This window comes from Triticum aestivum, chromosome 5D (genome assembly GCF_018294505.1).
Source record: "Triticum aestivum cultivar Chinese Spring chromosome 5D, IWGSC CS RefSeq v2.1, whole genome shotgun sequence".
In the NCBI taxonomy this organism is placed as follows: domain Eukaryota; kingdom Viridiplantae; phylum Streptophyta; class Magnoliopsida; order Poales; family Poaceae; genus Triticum; species Triticum aestivum.
This window is the reverse complement of record NC_057808.1, coordinates 288400091-288423056: the sequence shown is the minus strand read 5'-3', so window position 1 is coordinate 288423056 and position 22966 is coordinate 288400091. Positions and strand designations below refer to the sequence as shown.

Sequence of the window (22966 nt, the reverse complement as noted above, 5' to 3'; positions counted from 1 at the left end):
CCCTGACCAGGTACGACCGGATCTGGCTCAGGGTGGCTGGGGCGCGGCGTGGGCAGTGGCCAAAGGCCTGGCTAGGTATCTGGGGGTGGTGTGTTGCGTCTGTCTCAGGAGGGTGGGTGGGGGCAGGCCCCCGACCAGATCCAGCCTCCTGGCTCAAGGTGGTGACGCGGGCCGTGGGTAGCACGGGCCGGCTGCCGCGGTAGCTCCGGTGGCAGTGGTGGCTGGTGGAGGTAGGCCAGCGACCTTGGGTGGCGCGGGTTGGTGGCGGTGGTGGTGGTGCGTGCCGACTGGATCTGGCGTTTTCCAACGGGCGGCACGGGTTGGGGCACCGGCCTGGTGTGGCCGCTACTCCGGATGTGGGCGGCAGCGGCGAGGCGGCTCGGCCCTCTGGTGGCGGCTTCCATTCACCGCGTCGGCATCACGGCAGCTCGGCGTGTCGGCTACTGCGGTGGCTGGATTTCCGGCGTCGGCTCGTTTGTATGCGGCCCGGCTCGACCTTCGATCCATCTCCTTGGCGTCCGGCCGCTATCTTCGGCGATGGTTGGCCCTCCCCCAGCTGCGGTCCATCACTCGTCTCGCGCTCGGCGGCATGACCGAGCTCGTCTCGCGCCCGGTGCCTCAGGATGGGTCGATGGAGGCCAGTTTCGGCCGGCCTATTGGGTCTCGGCACTGGGGGCAGCCTAGGGGTGCGAAAGGCGGGTCCTTTCCGCTCGTATCTTTGGTTGGGGTAGCGGCGGGTCTCGGGTAAGGTGGTGTCAAGGTCTTGGATGTCGGGGCGGCGGCCCTGGTGGTGGGTCCGCGATGCTCATGGGCAGAGACTGTGGCTTGGTCTTGCCCGGTTGCCACAGCCGTGTGGGCGGCGTGGTAGCCGTGGTGTGGCGTTCGGTGGCGGTGAGTGGTGGTCGGGGTGAAAACCTACTCCATCTTCGGACGGCCCGGCGGCGGCGAAGCTCGTTCCCTTCTTGAAGGCGTCGGCGCGGCTCTCATTTCCCGTCGTCTTGCTTCAGGGAACACTCTGATCCTTAGATCAGGCGGTGGCGGCACCTCGGTGTCCTCCCCTTCCTGAAGGCGCCGCCTTGGAGCCCACGGTTTGTTAGATGCGGCTTCACTTCTTCGCGGTGGCGTGTTCACGGCTGTAACCCCCGGCTACTCTTATAGTGCTAGAGAAGGTGTTGCTGCGCTCAACGCCTATATATTCTGCCTTAGATGTGTGTGTCCGTGTGTTGTGGGGGCATACGTTTGTCCGGGTGTTGTTGATCGTTGCTTTATATATAAATCAGGGCTCGGTAAACGAATGTATCTAGCACTGAAACACATCTAGATACATCTGTTTCAACGGCAACAAATATGAAACAGAGGAAGCAATAAACTAATAATGCCCTTAACGACCAATAATACGACGATGATGGTGTGTGCCTCGTTCTTGAGCATCTAAGGTATAGATCTGTGAGGAGAAAGCATGAACCTCGTGGCTCTTAATTTACCTTCCTCGAGCATCTACAGAATTTTGATGCATTAGATCATCTCCAATCCAACTTGTCGGATTTTGACACCTACTCCCTCAGTCCTTGAAAATGTGTACTTTTAACTTTGTTGGAGGGTCAAACTATCTCAAAGTTTGACCTTTATGTAAAAATATATGAATGTTTGTGAAACCAAATAGGTATATGACGAAAATATGGTTTATCATGAATCTAATGCTACTAATTTGATGACATAAATATTGGTCTATTATTATATAAATACGGTCTAACATAAAAAAATTGACTTTTCAACAAAGTTGGAAGTACATTTTTTTAAGGACATAGAGAGTACCCCTTATATGCCCGCGGATACATGCAGACAGTGTCGGAGGACATCGTGCGGACATCCTCATTTTCTCCCAACATGTTGATTTGGTTCGGGAATTTGCGAATGTTTGCACACATGCATTTCTCTTAGAACCGTTTGTACACATGCATATGAAAGAGTGAGTGGGCCGGATCTGATGTACCGGTTATATGGTCACATTCGGACATCCCCATTTCCTCTTTTCCGGCTGGATCCGACGTACTGTACATGTTGTATTGCCACATTTGGACACCCTCATTTCCTTCCGGCCGGATCCGACGTATTGTACATGTTGTATTGCCACATTCGGACACCCTCATTTCCTCCACACATATGAACTGTGTTCGGACAAAGAGGAATTGGGAATCTCGGTTGGTTAGGCTTTTTCCTTCTCTCTCTTTTCTGTCCGGGCTGTCCGCTCAGACATATGAAGAGGTTTTCCTTGGTTGGATGGAGATTTTTTTTTTTTTGAAAAGGGGGATCTCCCCGGCCTCTGCATCAGAGTGATGCATACGGCCCTCTTATTAACGAAATAACATGTTCCAACAAGGTTCCAAAGTCTCCGACTGAAAAGAAATAAAAAGACAGCTCACTCAGAGCTAAAGAGGCTAGACACACAGACTAGCCAAGATACGACGCCACAACCGGCTGGCTAAAGATAAATAGGTAAACTAATTGCCTATCCTATTACATGACCGCCATCCAAACCGGTTGAAGATATCCCGAGCTACCATCTCCCAGCGGATAGCTCCAGTAACCAAATGCTCCCTGGCCTCCATCGGAGTGAGTAGCGACCATGAACGGATCACAGCCGTGGCCCGGAAAATAACCTGCAAAAAGTGAATACGTGATGTTCTGTTAAAAACCAAATCATTTCTGCAAGTCCAGATAGTCCACAACAAAGCACAAACTCCAACGCGAATATGTCTCGCTAATTCATGCTCAATCCCAGTGAGCCATGTCCCAAATAACGTAGTGACAGAATTCAGTGGAGTAATATTAAAAGCAATGTGAACCGTCCTCCAAAGTACTCTGGCAAACGGGCAATCAAAAAAGAGATGTTTGATCGTCTCGTCCCGATCACAGAAGCTACACCTCGTAGGTCCTGTCCAATTACGCTTAATCAAGTTATCCTTGGTTAAAATAACCTGTTTATGGACAAACCACATAAACACCTTTATTTTCAAAGGAACTTTGACAGCCCAAACATGTTTGGAGGTAGGAATGGAGCTCGAATTAATTACATCAATATACATTGATTTAACCGTGAATACTCCAGACCTAGTCAGTTTCCAGCGTAATACATCGGGTTGTTGAGAAAGGTGGACATCCATTAGTCTCCGGACTAGACGGAGCCAATCTTCCCAACGATTGCCCACTAACGACCGTCTGAATTGAATATTAAGGGGGATGGATTGAAACACCGTAGCAACGAACACCTCACGTCGTTGAACAATGCGATATAAAGACGGATATTGAATGGCCAAGGGTGTCTCGCCGAGCCAAGTATCCTCCCAGAAGCGTGTACTAGCGCCGTTGCCAATAACAACCTTTGTCCTATTAAACAGAGATTGTTTGACTTTCATCAGACCTTTCCAGAAAGGCGAGTCAGTTGGCCTGCCTGTGACCTGGGACAAGGACTTTGTCTGTAGATACTTGCTGCGAAGGATTTGGGCCCACATGGTATCAGTGTCAAAAGAAAGCTTCCACAGCCACTTGCTAAGAAGGCATCTATTCTTAACTTCAAGATTCTCAATACCAAGACCCCCTTGGTCTTTCGGTCTACAGATGATATCCCATTTTGCAAGTCTGTATTTTCTTTTTAGATCATCACCCTGCCAAAAGAAACGCGATCGATAAAAGTCCAGTCTTTTCCTAACACCAACTGGGACTAGAAAGAACGATAAGAGAAACATAGGCATACTCGTAAGCACCGAATTAATCAGAATTAATCGGCCTCCATATGACATGAGCTTGCCCTTCCAGCAACTCAGTTTCTTCTCAAACCGGTCTTCGATGCACTTCCATTCTCTATTGGTTAGCTTTCTATGGTGGATTGGAATACCTAGGTAAGAGAAAGGTAAATCCCCCAAGTCACACCCAAACAATTGCCGATAAGCCTCCTGTTCGTCTTTGGCTCTACCAAAGCAGAACAGCTCGCTCTTATGAAAGTTAATCTTTAACCCGGTCAATTGTTCGAAAAGGCATAACACCAGCTTCATATTTCTCGCCTTGGCCAGGTCATGCTCCATAAAGATGATTGTATCATCAGCGTACTGAAGGATGGATACACCTCCATCAACCAGATGAGGGACCAAGCCACCCACTTGACCATTCTCCTTATCCCTTCCTATCAGGATGGCTACCATGTCAACCACAATGTTAAATAAGATAGGGGACATCGGATCTCCTTGTCTTAGGCCTTTATGTGTCTGGAAGTAATGACCAATATCGTCATTCACTTTAATTCCCACACTCCCTTTTTGCGTAAATGATTCAACCTGGCGTCGCCAGGCTTCATCAAAGCCTTTCATACGCAATGCTTGTTGGAGAAATGGCCATTTAACCTTATCGTACGCTTTTTCAAAATCCACCTTAAAGATGACACCATCTAACTTCTTGGAATGTATTTCATGGAGCGTTTCATGAAGGACGACCACCCCTTCAAGGATGTTTCTATCCGGCATGAAAGCAGTTTGGGAGTGCTGCACCACAGAATGCGCAATCTGTGTGAGCCTATTAGTCCCGACCTTGGTGAAAATTTTAAAACTAACATTGAGAAGGCAGATCGGCCTGAACTGCTCAATTCTCACAGCATCCGTCTTCTTCGGAAGCAGTGTGATAGTTCCAAAATTCAAGTGAAATAATTGAAGCTGTCCAGAGAACAGATCATGAAACATAGGTAGCAAATCCTCCTTAATAATATGCCAGCACTTCTTGTAGAACTCCACCGGAAATCCATCTGGTCCGGGAGCCTTATTATTTTTCAACTGTGCTATAGCATCAAACACCTCCTTTTCCGAAAACGGGGCAACCAGAATATCATTTTCAGCAGCCGAAAGTTGAGGCACATCCTCATTTCTGGACTCATCGAGAGATACACAATTATCCTCCGGAGGTCCAAACAACTGCCTATAATACTCGGTTATATATGTCTTTAGGTTATCCTGTCCTAAAATAGTGCCCTCATCTTGTTCCAGTTGGAATATTCTCTTCTTTCTATGCTTACCATTAGCAATCAGATGAAAGAATTGAGTATTCGCGTCCCCTTGGACCACTTTGCGAACCTTAGCCCGCAAAGCCCACTTCAATTCTTCTTCGCGGAGAAGTTCTTTCAATCTCTTCTCTGCTTCACTTTTCACCTGAAGCTCAGCAGGTATCAAAATCGTGGATTCAGCCTTAACGTCCAGATTCTGAATAAGAGAGAGGAGCTTGTCTTTCTCAACCTTATAAACCCCACTAAGATGCTTAGCCCAACCCCGTAAGAAGCTTCTCAAACTCCTAATCTTATTTTGCCAGCGCTCGACCGCGGTCCTACCGCCTACACCCTTCGCCCATTCCCTAGCGATCAGGTCTAGGAACCCTTCGCGTTTGAACCAGGCCATCTCAAAAGAAAAGGTGTTTTTGTTACCCACGTGGTTCGGCTCCCCTGGGTCAACGAACAGGGGTGTGTGATCGGAAAAACCCCGAGAAAGAGCTTGAACCGTCACAAGCGGGAACTTCTGTTCCCACTCTACACTCGCAAGAACGCAATCAAGCTTTTCGTAAGTCGGGTTAGGCAAAGAGTTAGCCCATGTAAACTTTCTACCAGAAAGCTCTATCTCCCTCAGATCCAAGCTTTCAATAATAGTATTGAACATGAACGACCACCTGCCGTCAAAATTATCATTATTCTTCTCCTCTCTCCTCCTAATGATGTTGAAATCACCCCCAACTAAGATTGGAAGCTGCTCAGACCCACAAATCCGAACAAGATCCGCCAAAAATTCCGGTTTAAGCTCGGGCTGTGCGGCACCATAAACCGCCACCAACCCCCAGTTGAAACCATCAACCTTAGACCTGACTCGAAACTTAACCGCAAAGTCGCCCATGACTACACTCCGGACTTCAAGCGAGTCGCATCTCACACCCAGCAAGATACCACCCGATCTTCCTCGCGGAGGGAGGCAATGCCAATCAAAATCAACACCACCCACAAGAGAGGAAAGGAACTGGGGCGCAAAGTTGTCTCTACCAGTTTCCGATAGCGCAATAAAATCTAAACGATACTCCAGAGATGCCTCAGCAAAAAACCTTCTTTTAGCCAAGTCTTTCAGACCTCTGCTATTCCAAAAGATTCCTTTCATCACTCATCATGAAATTTTTTAGTAGTCCGAATCCTAGCACTCCGACGCACTGCAGAATCGGGGTAAATTTTCCGTTTCCACTTACGCTTGGGTTTACTAGGTCCTAGCTCCCGATCCTCATAACCGGACTCAGCGGAACAAACAACTGCATTCTCTATGGGCATATCGTCGTCCTCAGACTCATGATTGGATGGTGCTAGATCCACACACATATTATTGAGCACTCTAACCCCTAATGCATCAATCTCATTATCATTCATGGGTTTAACCGCTGCAATATTACGAATAGTTTCTAAGGCACGCTCCGCCTCCAAATCTAACAAATCATTCACCGAATTGGAAATCTCACTATATGTAGCCCCGAGTGAAACTCCTAATTGGTTTGCATTATTTATAATCTCCTCATTAGAAAAATGCAATAAAGAGTTAGATATGTTGACGGACATACCAGCAGAGATTGCAGCATCCTGAAGCTTGGCGGCCCTCATAGCGCACCGCTGCTGCATATCATCCACCTCCGGGAGCTCGTGGACGCGAGCACTGAACCGTCTCCCCGTCGAGACAGGGTCTGGGATCCCGCCAAAAGCAATGACCTCCTCCCTAGTAAAGCCTCGCGCTGAGTCCCTCAGAGGATCAACCGAGGTTACCGGAGGAGGTAGCTGCGGGCTCCCAAACCCCACCGGGGGGTCCACGTCCACGGGGACGAATGGATCGGAGAAGGCGGGGGCCGCCTGCCCGTGCCCTCCTCCCACCCCACCTACCGACGCAGAGGGTAGAGCCGTCGGCGAAGGAGTGGCGGTCCTCCTGACCGCCGGGGAAGAAGGGAGAGCCAGGGCCACCTGCCCCAGCCCCCCCCCCCAGCGCAGCGGCTGGCTTGGGTGACACCGCCCCAACCGGAGAGGCAAGAGCCGAGGCCGCCTGCCTCGGGCTCCCTCCCCCGGCGCTGGCCGACCCCACTGGGACCGGCGTCCCCATAGGAGAGAAGGCTAGGTCCACCTGACCCATGCAGCCCTCCCCACAGCCGACCATCGCCGGCGTCACCGGTGTCACCGGCGCCAGACTAAGAGAAGGAGAGGCCGAGGCCACCTGCCCCAGACTCCCCTCCCCATACCGAACCACCAAGACATTCGACGCCTGCCGGCCCGAGGCCACTGAGGTGGTAGGAGAAAGCGGCCCCACCTGAGGCTCCACCTCCCGAACCCCTCCCACGGTCGTCACCGAGAGCGTCCCCAACAAACCATCCTCCATAGGACTAGCCACAGCATCAAGCTCCAACGGCGGAAGCAGGCACTCAAAGCTATCATCAGACTCCACCCTGTCGCTCCAGAGCCGAGGAGGAGCCGATGCTGGCTCAAAGGATCCGAACCGCAACGTATTCATTGGTACCGCTGGAGCCGAGGGAGACTCTACTCCAGGACCATCACCGGGTAACTGAGCATCCGGACTCGACCCCTTGGCCTTGTCGCGACCCGCCTCATTATGCGGGTTCCCACGAGCACCGGCATCATCATCCCCCTCGTGCATATCCATAGCATCCCCGGAAACCACATTGGCAAACAGCTCCGAATCCTCAAACTCAATCTCAAGAGGAAACACCTCTCCCCCATAGAACCAGTTGACCATATCTGGGACAAAATCGATGTCCAAAACACCCACTAAGAGCCGGGCCACCCCATGTGAGCGGGTGAAAGCCATGTCCACATCCTCAGTCTTACCAACCATCATACCCAAACTCACCACAACTCGAGCATCTGTCAGAGCCTCAGATGGGGCCCCTGAAAACCGCAACCACACCTGAGTGAGCGGTTTGCCCTTAGGCTCCACCTTTTTCCACTCGTGAAACTCCAGGATGCACTTAGTACCCGGCACCTTACACAACCCAAAACTCAGCAGCTTCTGCAGATCTTCCACCGTAGGGAAATCAACCCTAAACACATTGTCCTCAATCTGGACGAGCTCCCACTGAAAATCACCTGGAGCCAGTTCCTGAAGTCGCTGCACAATTTGAGCCTCAGAAATCACTTCGCGGGTAGCTTTCACAAGTCCAGTAGTCAAACTTTGAGTCTCAACTCGAGTCTCCCTCGCCACCGGAGACTCAAAGAACGTGAGCTCGGCACAGTATACTCCGTACATTGTGAGAGCAGGAGCCTGATCACGCAAATCCGGGCAATCCCCCATACCATGAGCAGTCTTACCACACGAGTTACAGAGTTCCGCCATGCACTCAGCAATAAAGTGGCCCTTCTCACCACATCGATAGCACAGCATCTTTTCTTTCTTACGCGCCCATTTGGACGCCCTCTCAGACTCAGCCCTGTCCCCTGCCTCCGCAGCAACTCCAGATGCAGGAACCTCCACGTTGGCCAAAGCCGTCACAACTTCCAAAGCCTGGCTAGGCAACTCAGTCGACCGAACGGGATCAACAGCCATATCCGAAGCCTGATGGTCATCCACGACCGGTGGCGGGGGCGGCTTGCGGGCCCGACCACGTCCACCACCACGGCCACCACGATGGCCACGGAATCCACCTCTCTGCCGGTTGTTCGGGCCAGTAACCCCTTCGACAAAACCACCCGCCGGACCAAGGAATGGTCTTTCGGCAGAACCATCACTCTGCCAAGCGTATCCGCGTCCACCTCCCGTAGACGACGAACCACGGTGCTGGCCTTTCCCGTAAGCATCAACACCATCATCCCCCCACTGTCCTCTGGGCGGCCCATTAGATCCACCGTTCCCCACGTCAGGCCTTGACTGCGATGGGCCCGAACGTTTTTGCGCCGGTCTCGCGACATAGTGAGGCGGTGGCGCGGCACGAGGCACAGTCGGCGCGACACCCCGCCCCACGGATGCAGGCGCCGGAGGTCTTGGGGGAGGGGCACCGCTCCCCGCAGCTGCAATGACCGGCTTGGGAGGCCGCACTCCACCTCGCCCTGCATGCGGCAAAGACCCAGTCTGCACCGCCGGACGCTGAAGCGGCGGCCGGGCACCATAGCCACCGCCCCGACTCGCAGCAGCAAGAGTCGCCGGACCTGGCGGGCGGATGCCACCACCCCTACCCGCGGCAGCAGGGGCCGGAGCAGGCGGGCGGACGAGATCTCCACCACCGCGGCCAATGGGCGAAGCACTAGCACCAGCCGGTGCGGCGCCCCGGCCCGCCGCCGGCACGCCACGGTGAGCTCCACCAGAAACATCCAGCGGCACCACTCCGGCACGGGCAGACCCGGCCGGCTCCGCCGAGCCCTTTCCCGAGGGCCCCTGACCCGCCATGGGAGGTAGCGGAGGGATTCGACGGGCGCGGCCTCCACGATCTACACGACGATGAGGAACCCGACGACGACAAACCCTACGGCGCGCGACGGGACCAGAGGGAACAGACAGATCGTTGCATGCCTCTCGCACGTAACCGATAGTCTCGTCCAAAAAGCCCACAGAAATTGGCCCACCTGCGATCACTTCGTACTGGGCCTCATACCCAGCCGAAGACGGCCCATTCTCCACCGGTGGCCCTGCATCGCCGCAGAAGGCATTCGACGCCGCCGGCCCACTCACAGGCCCGCTCTCACACCGCTCTTAGAGATGTGTAATTGTACTACCTCTCGTCCCCCGTCCTGATAATCATGATGTTTCCTAACTAGTATTGTTTTATAACACCAAGTCAGGACCTTGCGGTGCTAGTCTCTGATTTCTAAACGGCGTGATAATTTTACACACGCTTACGCAAGGTATAATTTTAGATAGGTTTTATTGCAGCAAGGAACAATGATTCAAGTTTGCAGACCATACGACAAGTTCTGCGACACTAAAGGCGCTGATCCATGGAACAGAACACGACGAACAACAACAGTCCATGTAAACACATCTCATCCGGATCACTGCTGCTTCAACACAACCGATCGATAAATAGAATCGAGAATAGTCCTCCATGGCCTCAGGTGCAGCTTTCACCTCTCTTTAACATGCTCCTAAGGCCTCCTCCAAACACCCACTTGATTTAAATTATAATGAGCGCACTATGCTCAACTCACATTTTCTTGGGGTCCAAGCCGCTTTCATTTTGGTAGCCTTGAAGAATTGTGCCGCAGACATTCATGGCGCGGGCATCTAATAGACTGTGGTTCCAGAGTTTAATCATAAGGAAACGCCAGCTCCTGTTCACCCAGCGAGAAATTGCAAGTCAAATAAACACCAAACAAAAAGGTGCCTTGCTAGGCGTTACAAATGAGCACAAGCAGATACTACTCCCTCCGTCCCAAAATATAAGAGTGTTTTCGACACTAGTGTAGTGTAGTGTCAAAAACACTTATATTACGGGACAGAGGTAGTAGTTGACATCGATAGAACTATAGCTCAGCAACTCACCATAGTAGAGGAGGATTCTGTACAAGATGTTTTCCATGAAGCCGGGAGAATGCCTCACAGGCCCAAGGAATATGACCATCAGCTAGCACCCTGTAATTTAGCAAATTCAGTACGAGAAATGGACATGGAGGGTTCCGTGGGTATCAATAGACCAAAATTTGTACCGCATAGGATGAACACAACTTGTCAAAACAAAGTTGTGATATCCTCTGCAGGAAGAAATATCATATATGATGGATACACATAGTTGAATCAAACTCAAATGAACATATTTTGTTCTGAAGGCAACAACAGATAAAACGGAATGAAAACTTTCAATGGAGTATCATGTCGTATGAAAAAGTTCAAAAAAAAAGCATATAGAAATAACCCATGCCCAACAAGGAACAAACAGCCTTCCGACAATCATCAAAATGAGAATGACTGGAGAACAAAGCATTATGTGCAAGACGAAGACAAAATGGTACCCCCTTCTCACTGGAAACACCCCCAGCTTAACGCATCACAAAACACCTTTTCAAACAATATAAAATGATGAGGACCTGGTACTTGAAGAATTTTCATATCCAAAATTTCACAACAACTAAAATCATAAAAAGAGATTTCCAATTCAGGAAGAAAGCAAAAATAGTCCTGACCTTTGTTTCCGAACAAATGAATTCCACATATGCATAATAAGTTTCTCATCGTCTGTGACGTCAACAAAATCCTCAAGCATCTGCAACACAGAAATGTAATAACTAAAAAGGGGGAATAGTAGAAATAAATTTTTAGACAGAGACTGACTTGAGCTCACGTGTAGGCAACAGCATGAATATAAATTTTATGTTTCCGAACAAAGAGGATGAAACAAATATGATTGTATCTGACCCGTTTATCTTCAAAATCGGCGATGTCATCATCAACTTCATCTTCACTATCACGGTCCGAGAAAACTTGTTCCAGTGCCATTGGCTACAAGAAACGTAGTAAATGCAGTCAAGCTAGATTTCAAATGTAGAAAAATAAACTGTAGATAATCCAAAGTCCAAAGTCATAATAACAAATAAATAGTATATAATACTTAAAATCCAATAAACAAAATATAATTAGGGGCAGTGCAATAACCAAACGATGAGCATCTGCATTAAAAGCAAGACAACGAAGACTGGCGTACAGCCAAGCGCAACCATATAGTCTGACACTCAAACCAGACATCACGCTAGCAAGACTGGCAGTCTGGTATTTGTGTAAAATACACACGCAAGCTCTTCCAGATCACCATATTTTATTTCAAGAGAAGCTAATCGTGAATGGAGAAGAGTATTACTGCACACCAACCTCCGAGGAGAAAGAACCTAACATTTTAGACCTCGACTATAAATCAGCATCAAACTCAAATACTAAGTTAGAGGTTGAACTGATTATTCCCCCGTACAAAATAACTAAAGACCAGGCACCCAGAAAACAAAATGTGGATACAAAATCCTAAGGCTAAACAAGAATTATGGAACTATCAACTATGCAAACAGGCAACAGAAATAGAACAATAAAGTTTAAAGAACATAGAACAATACAATGAGAGGTTTTTTATTTTCCACACACCTGTGCCCTGTGAGAATGGAAAAACTGACGTTTCTGCAGGAGTTGCCGGCTGCCAGACAGTATACAAAATAAAACAGTTAGTTTAACTTAACATTTTAAATCTTACAATGCATAATGTGATACCGGCAATGTAAACAGAAGGGCTACTTTCTGGGATCAGCTCGCTCCGCAGATAGTTTCCTTGTCTTCCCAAACTGTAGTACTGTGGGTGGTGAAAGATTGCTACCATGTAATGATTGAGCAGGATCAACAGAAGCACGTGGTGCAGAAATATCTGGAAATTTTAGACACGGAAATGGGATATGAGCACGTGTAAGAAATAAATCTTCACCCAAGGTAAGGATCTAAATGTTTCAGGTGTGTTATATTCAAAACAGCATGCAGAACTTCTCAATGCTGAAATTCCGTGTGCATGAAACAAAAAAGAACTAGCTCATTCTAAATTTACCAAAAATCCAAATTCACCGGAAATTTTACTTGTTTGCCAAACTGTATGAGTAAGTCAAGAAAAATATTTGGTTGACTAACAAAAAAGGAAAAGGAAATCACAAGATAAGAATGTACCATCTTCCTCCCTCTGCACAAAGTCGTCTTCAGACACTGCCTGGGCGTCTTCAGGTGAATCTGAATCCATGATATGTGGATGTACATGGCTTATTTTCTCAGCTGTGGTTCCCAACATTCCCAACCTTCTACGCTTCTTAAACCTTGAGCTGATGCAACACAGTTTGGAAAATCAAACAGAGAACATAGCAGTAGCACCTTGCAAAGTGATGAATAGCTTACGAGTAGGAAAATGTTTGATGTCTTGGATCAACTCCCTCAGCCACAAGCTGAAAATAATTGGGATTATTAGTTCCAAATATTAGAAACAAAATGCTTCAATTCAAATCAATTACTAACAATCCATGGATTTACTATGCCAAGCACGTAAAACTTATGCAAAGCAGATTCTGCGAGGTATCCTGCACATTCGTCAAAGAATTTTGCAGAAAGCATGGGTTGATCATCACCAAGAGGCATAATATGTGCAGCTCATGGCCTTTGCATACAAGAAAGTAGGATGAAAAGCTAAGAACAAAACTGAGAATTTAATTAGCAGAAAACCAAGGGATATTCTTGTTATGTGGGGAATAAGCTAATTGTTTGGTGCGGTTAGTCCCTCGATTAGTCAGGATTAACCCTTTTTATTCAAATTAGTTGTACCCCAAGTCATATTGACTCAATGAGTCCACCCAAGCTAATTGTTTGGTTCAGTTAGTCCCTCGGTTAGTCAGGATTAACCAGTTTTATTCAAATTAGTTGTACTTGTTAGGAATCCTAGAGTTTTATTCAAATTAGTTGTACTCGTTAGGAATCCTAGATTCAAGGATTATCTAAATGAATGGTGCTCCATTAGGGGTGCTACAGATAGGATGAGTGGATACTGCATAAAACCACGAGATGTAAATTGTAATCTACTGAGTCAAGTCAAGCAAAGAGCTAAGGAAAACAAGTATTTCCTGCTCTCTGCCTCACCCTCTCTCCTATCCTTGCGCAGCTGTGCCTAGCGCTTCCAGCCCAAGACCTAGCCAAACCCACAAACAGTACCCCAAAAACCAACCTCACACTAAAGGGCAGCCCGGTGCATGTAGCTCCCGCTTGCGCAGGGTCCAGGGAAGTGTCCGACCACTTTGGGTCTATTGTTCGCAGCCTTTCCCTACATTTCTGCAAGAGGCTGTTTCCAGGACTCGGAACCCGTGACCTCATGGTCACAAGGCAGCAGCTTTACCACTGCACCAAGGCTCCCCTTCAAACACGAACCTCACACTCACGAGATAATACTCTCCTACAAAATTCATTCCATGAAATCAAGCCATATAACATGCTAAACTTAGAACACTCGGTTCAAACAGCTAACTTGGAAGTTCTAGATCTCTGATTTACCTCAGTTCTCCAGACATCAGTCTTCAGACTAACATTAACAGCCTGGCATTCTTCAGATATCTGTTTGAGCATAATGAACAAATTACGATCAAAGTATGACAACAAGCAAATAAGATTTAGTGATGGAAATTTCGGAGGTTTACCAACCCAAAACTCAAAGTGGAATAGGTCATGTGATGAGTTCAAGTGACACCCCAAACCCTAGTACCACCAGAATCACAACATTAGAGATTTGCCCTGAGAAAGTGGGCACAAAGATTGTTCCCAAAAAAAATAGGAAGGTCGTGCAGAAAGCAAACACAATCCAAATTTCATCACAAAGAACATCAAGACATTAGTGGTGCAGTGAGAATAAAATATTTGGTTTTACCTAACTGTAGCAGGTGAAATGATCCACCAGCCAATAGCAGCAAAGTGACATTTGAATAAATACAGTGCAAATGGAACTTTGCATCAAACTTTACCTTGTAGCTTCCACATTTTACCAAGCAGAAGGGGCAAGCAAAATCTTCAGTGACTGGTAAGAAAAGACCAATATAAGAAACAAAAAAAAAAACAAGAAGAGCAAAGAATCATGAACCAACCAGAACTATTCGGGTTTTTTACCAACAAATGTCAATAAGTGACGTAAACTGAACATAGGTAATTGCGCGAATCTAACACTGGATCTTTGTCATGATTAGCATTCACAACAAAGGACTAAAAACACGGCTGGAGCTACACGGCACTCAATCAGCAATACGTACATCAGTTCATGGGCAAACATATACCTTAAACTACGCCACCAAATACAGCACATAGCACTCCTTTTATGATTAAATTAAGATACTTTGGTCTCCCATGCTGAACACGTTCGTAAAATTTATTCTTCCAATTTCAATGTTACACTATCCTTCTGAAGCGCTACAGATCATATGAGGTGTGTGCTTTCTGTCTTATGCACCAGCATTTTCAGTAATTGCATCTTTTTTAACGGAGCATATCTGACTTTTGCGTTTATGGTAATGACACGGAACTTGATTTTCAGAACAAAAAAATGCATAATTCATAATTAATTCAGAGAGAAATTTATAAGCCATTTCTTAAGTTAAAAACATATCAGTACATTAAAACCATTATACTTACCATTACCGAACTTAGCTCGCCAGCTTTAGTTCCAGGATCATATGCTAACCTAAAGCGTAACAGCGTAAAGTTCTCCACTAGGTTACTAGCTATGGCACCACAATTAGTGTGACAAAGTAATAAGATTACCACCATCAAACAGAAGTAGCTATTATTCCAACATGTGTACCATGAAAGGGTCTTAGCAGAATATCTTTTAATAGTTCAATGCTGCTGGATCATTTATTCAGATATCTAACATATCTAGTTCATTACTTTTCACAGTCAGGTATAAGGAGAAAATGTGGAACACCTAGAAAAAATGTCAAATACATGATACAAACAAGTGTGAGTGGAAGTGTGGAACTGAAAAAACACATGAACCCAAATGTTTGTGTAAGGGATAACCTTCAGTCTTTTGCATAGTATTGTTGTAGTACTTGAAGTTGAAAAGCACATTACCAGCTCTCAACCTGTGTGGAAAACAAAAAAATTATATCTGCTCAATTGGCCATATTGAAACGCAAATGCATTTGTAGAGATGAAAGTAAAAGCAAAGTGTCACACTAAGACCTGGCCAGACAACAGGTGCTTCGGTTAGGCTAAGGTCACACAAGAGCACAACAAACCTGAGCCGGTAGCCAAAACCTCACCACTAGGCACTAAAAGAAATTTGATATACTGACTCCATTCCTTTACCTGCCCTTTCAGGCATCTAAATCTATATAGAAGGTACCAACACATGTTTGTGGAATCCACACAATTTGAACCATCCATCCAACTTTCACCGAATGATTCAGAATTTTAGTTGGACTTTCTCAGATTCGGCTTTAATTGCACAATAATCCTCTTAATAAACCTCCATCTTATTTATTTTCCTCCTACCTTAATTGTAAGTGAAATCCTAATCCCTTCTCTGATTTCTCTTGTGTGCACTCACTCTGCGTCCTCTTCTCTCAAGGTGACATATTTCCCCCCTCTTCTCCCCACGCACACATGCCCACTTCCCTCTCGATATCTGCCACCTTTGCGGCTCGCCTGCCAATCGCCCCCCACTGCGCTATCTATTGTGTGGTGCTGAGAACTTCTTTGTGTTTGCAATATGTTCATTTCATTTTGCATTATGTCCCTATGACCAATGCCATCACTTTCTTCAACTATATTTCAGGAAAGCCACTAAAAGTAATATAATGATCTGAAGGTATTTTCTATGGAAAATCTATAACTATTATTTGAACATGACAAATCAGTATATATTTGTGTATATTAGCAGCCAATTTAAAAGATAGACTCCGTGCATTCCAAAACAACACCTAACAATGAACAGGTCCATCTTAGCCCGCTCAACTGTCACAGATGTCCAGTTTTCACCCTCAACTATGAAACAGAACATTTAACAGCCTGTCCATGTTGGTTTTGCCACATTTGGTACATGCCATCCACACACACATAAAATGTTCTCAGCAGGCAGCAAGCTCAGCTGCGCTGACTGCAAAGCAGTGGCCATCTACTAAACCCTGTCAAAAACTCAAAATAGATATCTTCGAGCTAAGCTCTCCAAGCAAGCGAATGCAGTTACTCACGACTCTATTACGATAAATAGAGCTATAGATATGCATATACATGTAGTAGTGTTACCTTATGATATGTGGTAATGAAGAAGGTGGGACACCACTGTATGAGTAACTACTATATGGAGATTCAGACATGTCTTTTGCACCAGCTTCTTGAGCAGATATGCCTACTTGGAGTTGATATGAACCCTGCAACAATAATACAAATCTCAGAGAAGCTACGGAAGTAAATAACAGAACATACTGCAGTAAGGTGCTGACATCCTATATAAAAAATACTTACCCACTTAAATGCGGAAACAATTATTACATAAAAAATAAAGTAACAGGGATAAACTTACCGTAGCATCAACCTTATGAGAGCAAAATGTCAAGCAACTGTCCTGCTCCATAAATTTCGGCTGCATATATAACAAAAGGAAAGGCAAGTAGGTCAACATATAGAGTCAAGTACGGGCATCTTTGGTTCAAGGCTAACTTTGCTTAAGCAATGTGTGGCTTACCGCAAAAGAGTGGCTAACAAAATTAAAGCCACAAGTGTGGCAAAAGATTGTGTCTATGACACATGGGCCATATAGGTAGTTAGGTATGTGGTAAAAAACGGGTATGTACCTCAAAAAACTGTGGCTTGCCTATGGTTAAGTGTGGCAAGTTGTGCAAAAGATTGTGTCTATGACAGATGGGCCATATAGGTAGTTAAGTGTGTGGCAAAAAAAGAGTATGTACCTCAAAAAACTGTGGCTTGCCTATGGTTAAGCATGGCAAGTTGTGCAAAAGATTTGTGTCTATGACACATAGGCCATATAGGTAGTTAAGTGTGGCGAAAAACAAGTATGTACCTCAAAAAACTGTGGCTTGCCTATGGTTAAGCGTGGCAAGTTGTGACTGGGAACCAAACAACCCCTAAGATTGGCAAGTAGTTGCCACTACACTGCATATTCTCTCTCTCTTGATTTAACAATTTTCTATTAAAAACAAAAAAGATAGCGGATCCTGAGAAAGAACTGAATGGAACACATTTGCAGAATCACTGGAATATCCATAAACTACAATTTCAACCTTTACTGTTAATGTTCATCTTATAATATGTTCAGTTATCTTGATGCAAATTGCACTACTAATTTGACGATTTTCCATCTGAACTTCTGCAATGGGATGTGCTAATTAATTGCAAGCACTACAGCCTTCTAGATAGCAGAAGGTACATGCGGTAGATCGTCAAAATTTAACGTACAGGTGGCTAAGGTAATTTATGTAGTTGAAACATGCTTCAGGTGCTGCAAAAGGATTTTGCTTCGTCCATCCTATGGTTAAATACTACAGAAAATTTGCAGTGCATACAATAGGAACATTAAAGCTTAAAACCATGAGCAAGTTGAATTGGCATACCTCTAAGAAACTTGGGCTCATACTAACTGCAGAAGCCAACTCCACTGTATGTCCCAAATTTAAAGTTACACAGTTCTCCAAAGACGAACCAAGTAGATCAATTGGTATTTTACCCCAGAAACATTTCCCTTCAAGCTCTGACAAAATGCATCACATAGATGATAGTAAATAACTGCACTCAACAACACTACAAATCATAAGTGGTTTCTGAGATTCAATGTGTTCTTTACACTTTATTTCAGAAGGCACATGTGCTAGCTATACTAGCCAGTATGGGTGACTGACAATAACTATACCCTAAAAGGAGATAAAATAATCTAAACTAATGGCATACATGGCCTAGTAGCCCCTTGTCAAAAACAGATAATGCAATGTTTAAGGATACTTTTCATTTGATTCTCCTAACCACAGTAAAGTCGGTAAACATAGCCAGATCTTGCTCACCTACACTTTGTTAAGTAGTTATCCATGGATTAAAGGAATGTTTGTTAACTATTTTTTATTTCCAACGACTGTAATACTAATCTTCCATGCAAGAGAAGGTCTGGTAAGTTGCTGTTAGCTGTGAGATAGGTGGTTGCAAGGGTTGGATTGGTTTGGCCAAGAATATTGGGCGTGGACTAGCATAGCATACTGGGAGATAAACATAGTTTGATCACTGGTCTTCATTCTTGTCAAGAATTGGGCATTTGAGAATACAATTATATCTTCCACCACATGATAAGCAACAGTAACTGGCTAGTGGTAGCTCAACCTGTGTGGCACACATTTTGTGTGCCACACATTTTGTGTGGCTATCTAAATGTCTTGCTTGATAAGTTTTAGCATATTGTGTTAAACAACGGTAAGAATGCGCTTATTCTAGTAACTGTTTAGTATTTTTTTTCACAAAATAACAACCACAAACTTACTTTGGAGAGCAGAGCCTTCCACATGGTCCACAGAGCAGTTATGTTCACCACGATTTTCCCCAACTTGCCCTTCCGAAACTAAAAAGGGAACCAAATGTGATGGTGGTGAAGAAATGTAAAACCATAAACATCACATATGAAGCACATCATACCGCAGCTGATAAGGATAATGTTAAGGTTGCAAGCTCGGGAGGTTGATAAATTCTTGATGTCTGGAATTATGAATGTAGCTTTGGTGCGACCTTTATTACCAAATTCACTAAAAGCGGTAAGCAAACAAGCCCGACTGAATCGATATATCGGAGAATGCTGCAAAACATTATGCATCAATAAGATAAGAGATCATTTGGTACAAAATGTTGCATGTGTGGAACTAAAAAATAGGCAGACTTACCCCTTCAAGCGAAATATTACTGGTAGGTGTAGCCAACAGAACATAAAGAGGAAAGATATTCTGTTCTGGCAACTCAGTATTTGTACCTCGAGATAGTGATACCGTTATCTGAATCCTACATCCATAGCACAAACATTGATCAGCATTTGCACGATGAATAGACAATAAAATCCAAAAGTGGTTAGTACATAGTTTAACAGACATTACACCTGAGAACTTAATCACTTGGGCCTTGTTTGGCCAAGCTACCGTTTCAGCTTCTACTAGGGTGTGTTTGGTTTGGGGCATGGGATGGAATGTCACAGGTTGGTTCTGCACCTGGCACTGGTTCTTGTGTTTGGTTTGAGAAGAAACTGGAACAGACTGATTCCCCACAAGTGGATATACCCCTCCGATGCCAAACCAACAGATTCCTCCAAATCGGTGGAATCACATGGTTCCTCGTCTATTAGCGATAAAAATACAAATAAAATGAGCTTGCCTCACTGCCATGTCTCTCGCACCCTCGTATCTCACCCCCTCGATCTGTGGAGGAGCAACGCCCAGGGCCACAGCGGCAGGCCGCAGTCATTCTCCGGCGGGAGGAGGCACAAGCCGCTGAGAATCTCGAACGGAGCCTGAGGCCACCATCGCTCTCAGATTCCTACACAGAGAGCTGAGGCGGGCCTAGGAGTGGTGCTTGCCATCACAGGCGACTATCAAAACTCTCTTGACGGCTTACCAGAGCGGGATGGTGGTGGTCTCGAGCTGTTGGGCGGACGAATTTGTCGAGGGCCATGAGAAAAGCTAGCAAATTGTTAAAGCCCAGGCACACCGTAAACTAAAGCACTTCACTTGGTTCTACGAAGAACCATACTTTTTTTTTGCGAATACCAAAAGCCATACTTGAATAAACATCATGTGTATAGTACACACACTAAAGTTCCATAGATCACAAATGTACCAAATGTGTAATACAATATATAGTACCACCTCTGTTTCAAATACCAGGCGTATTGAGTTTCAGTAGAACAAACATTTGACCAGGAATTAAACTATTACTATGTAACAATTGTGCTAAAAACACATAACCACAAATTTGTGCTTTAATTGTACTTTAGAAGATGGGTCTAATGTAACGCTCATGCTAGGATCACACTGTGCGTGAGTGTGTGACCCCTCCGACATGACCTATCTGGAAAAACATCCTAACCCCAACACAGAGCGCCTCACTCATGTGTATTGCATGTAGGAAAACCCCTGGCAAGATCCCAGTCATGCCATGTCACCACCAGCATGCCGTTCTTTTGCCTGCCATACCCCGGTTCGATTGGACTAAAATTGATCCGCTTTGCCAAATTAAGGGAGGCAGATGCATGATTTGCAAGGTGGCGTGCCTAAGTGTTTCCACTAGCCAAGTTTATCGACTTCTGATGCATTTCTCTCCTACTTTTTATGACCATGTATGTGCTAACTGTTGCATAGCCAACCTAGGCAATGGCATTGGGAAGGGAAATTATCAATCCAATTAGTTTCCAAATGACTAAATAAGCATTAAGAATAATGAAAAAATCCTGCTACATTCTTCAAATTATTGGGTGGAGTAGGATCTACGGTTTGATACTACTACTATGTTCAAAGCATTTCCAATTTGATTCAACTCTAATCGTAACAACCTTATGTACGCGGTTCCAAGACAGCTAAAGGAATCAGCAAACTACATAATAGTGAAGTCTCTGCAATTCGCAAATAAAAAATAGTGAAGCGTCCGCTATGTAAAAAAGAAAATACGTTTTGAAACAGGACAGTCCTTTCTTTTTCTCGACATATTGGATTTGGATCACAACAATTCTGAGTGTCAGCGTGTTCTGCAGTAGAGTCAAAGTGTGTACCTCTTTTTTCGGCTTGCATGTATCTTGTAATGAAGGCATCTTTGCAGAAAAGCGGGCTGCAAAAGTCAGTGAGAGATCATTGGTATCTCAAATCACTTGCACATGATGGTTATGTGATTAACACATGTGATTCATGTCAAATGAAGCTGCAAAATTAAGATGGAACTTACATTTCTAATGGCTCGCCGCTGAATGATATTGTATAGCTCAACTGGCTTGCAGTACAACGCGAAACTTTCTTCAGCAGCAAGCTGCTCATCTGGAGATAATCGAGCTCTCAGCTGTTGCTGGCGCATCTGGTCTGCAGACTGAGGGTAACTGAATTCACACCCAGCGTCCCTGCATGTATGCAGCACCAACATCAAAAGAAGAAGATACATTCATCTCATCTCACTATTAAGATCAAGAAAACCATCTACCATATATACATGAGTGCATATCTGCAAAGCAGCTGAACAGTTACAGAACAACTAAGCTACTTTTCAGAATCTGGATACAACCAAGGTGGGCCACACAGATTTCCAGTGATTAATTCTTATAAATAAAAATGGCCAATTACTAGTTTCCAGGTGCAACCAGCCGACATAGGTTACCAACCAGGGATGAGTCAATAGAAAATACTCATTTATTAATTTCCAAATGCAACCAAGGTAAGCTCTGAATATACTCACACATTAATTCTTGGAAGTAGCCACTTACAGTGAAAAGAACTTCACTATCCCACAAAGCATCCGACACACACAGAGACCACAGTGCAGTATCCAACTGCGATTCTAACATTGTACCTAAATTTTTTTTCTCCTGGGTTGCCCACACAGACATGACCAGGCAAATTCGACACAACTCAAGTAACAAGTAGCACGAGTATAGCATAAGCACAGCAACAACAAAATAGGTTAGGGGGGAGAGGCGTACGCTGCGTCCCGGGCAGGTAAAGGTAGGCCAGGCATCCTCCTCGCTGCCGCCGAGCGCCTCAGGGTCGCGGACGGGCGGATTTAACAAGGGGCATCAACCGGCGGGGACTGGTCTAGATGGTGCGCCGGCACACCAGAAATCTGTGGAGGTTAAAATTAGTTAGGGTTCGATTTGAGTGATAATAATCACTGGATGACAGAAATCGCGGTCATACCTCAAAGACCGATGTCGAAGCTCGCGGACGGGGTGGAGAGAGCAGGTACGGCGATGGCGGCGGCGTCGAGGCGCGTCAGTGGCGGCGAAGTTCCGGTCGTGAGGCGTCGGCGACGGCGCGGCGGCGGAGAGAGATTTAGAGCCGCATTGGGCCGGAAGGGAGCACCAGATGAAGAAGAAATTAGTTTTTCCTTTTCCTCTTTAATTTATCAACTACCTCCGAGCCTCCGCGATTCGAGACTTTGAGCCGTCCGATCATAATGATGAACGTATCGGAAGCATTTGCTTTTCCGAACCTCCACGTCGATTCAAGACTTTGAGCCGTCCGATCATAATCGTGGACGCATCAGAAGGATCTGCTTTTCCGAGCCTCCACGTCGATTCGAGACTTTGAGTCGTCCGATCATAATCGTGGACGCATCGGAAGGATCTGCTTTTCCGAGCCTCCACGTCGATGTGAGAATTTTAGCCGTCCGATCGTAATCGTGAACGTACCAGAAGCATCTGCTTTTCCGCAAGGCGTTTCTTTCCTTGTTTGCGTCATTTCACA

General features: G+C 45.7%; 1 protein-coding gene across 1 annotated transcript; it reads right to left on the bottom strand.

Moving 5' to 3' along the window:
* Positions 1 to 9901: 9901 nt before the first annotated feature.
* Positions 9902 to 22674, bottom strand: LOC123121170 (polycomb group protein EMF2B). The gene is made up of 22 exons (XM_044541098.1): positions 22418 to 22674; positions 22204 to 22343; positions 21459 to 21627; positions 21289 to 21344; positions 19418 to 19532; positions 19176 to 19332; positions 19024 to 19101; positions 18113 to 18249; positions 17065 to 17124; positions 16788 to 16912; positions 15558 to 15622; positions 14510 to 14562; positions 14193 to 14246; positions 14046 to 14105; positions 12906 to 12952; positions 12684 to 12832; positions 12267 to 12393; positions 12120 to 12168; positions 11406 to 11489; positions 11174 to 11253; positions 10536 to 10625; positions 9902 to 10324 (listed from the first exon to the last, which is right to left on the bottom strand). Exons 2-22 carry the CDS (start codon positions 22236 to 22238, stop codon positions 10198 to 10200), a joined length of 1917 nt encoding a protein of 638 aa, XP_044397033.1. The 5' UTR covers positions 22239 to 22343; positions 22418 to 22674; the 3' UTR covers positions 9902 to 10197.
* Between the last annotated feature and the right edge of the window lie 292 nt (positions 22675 to 22966).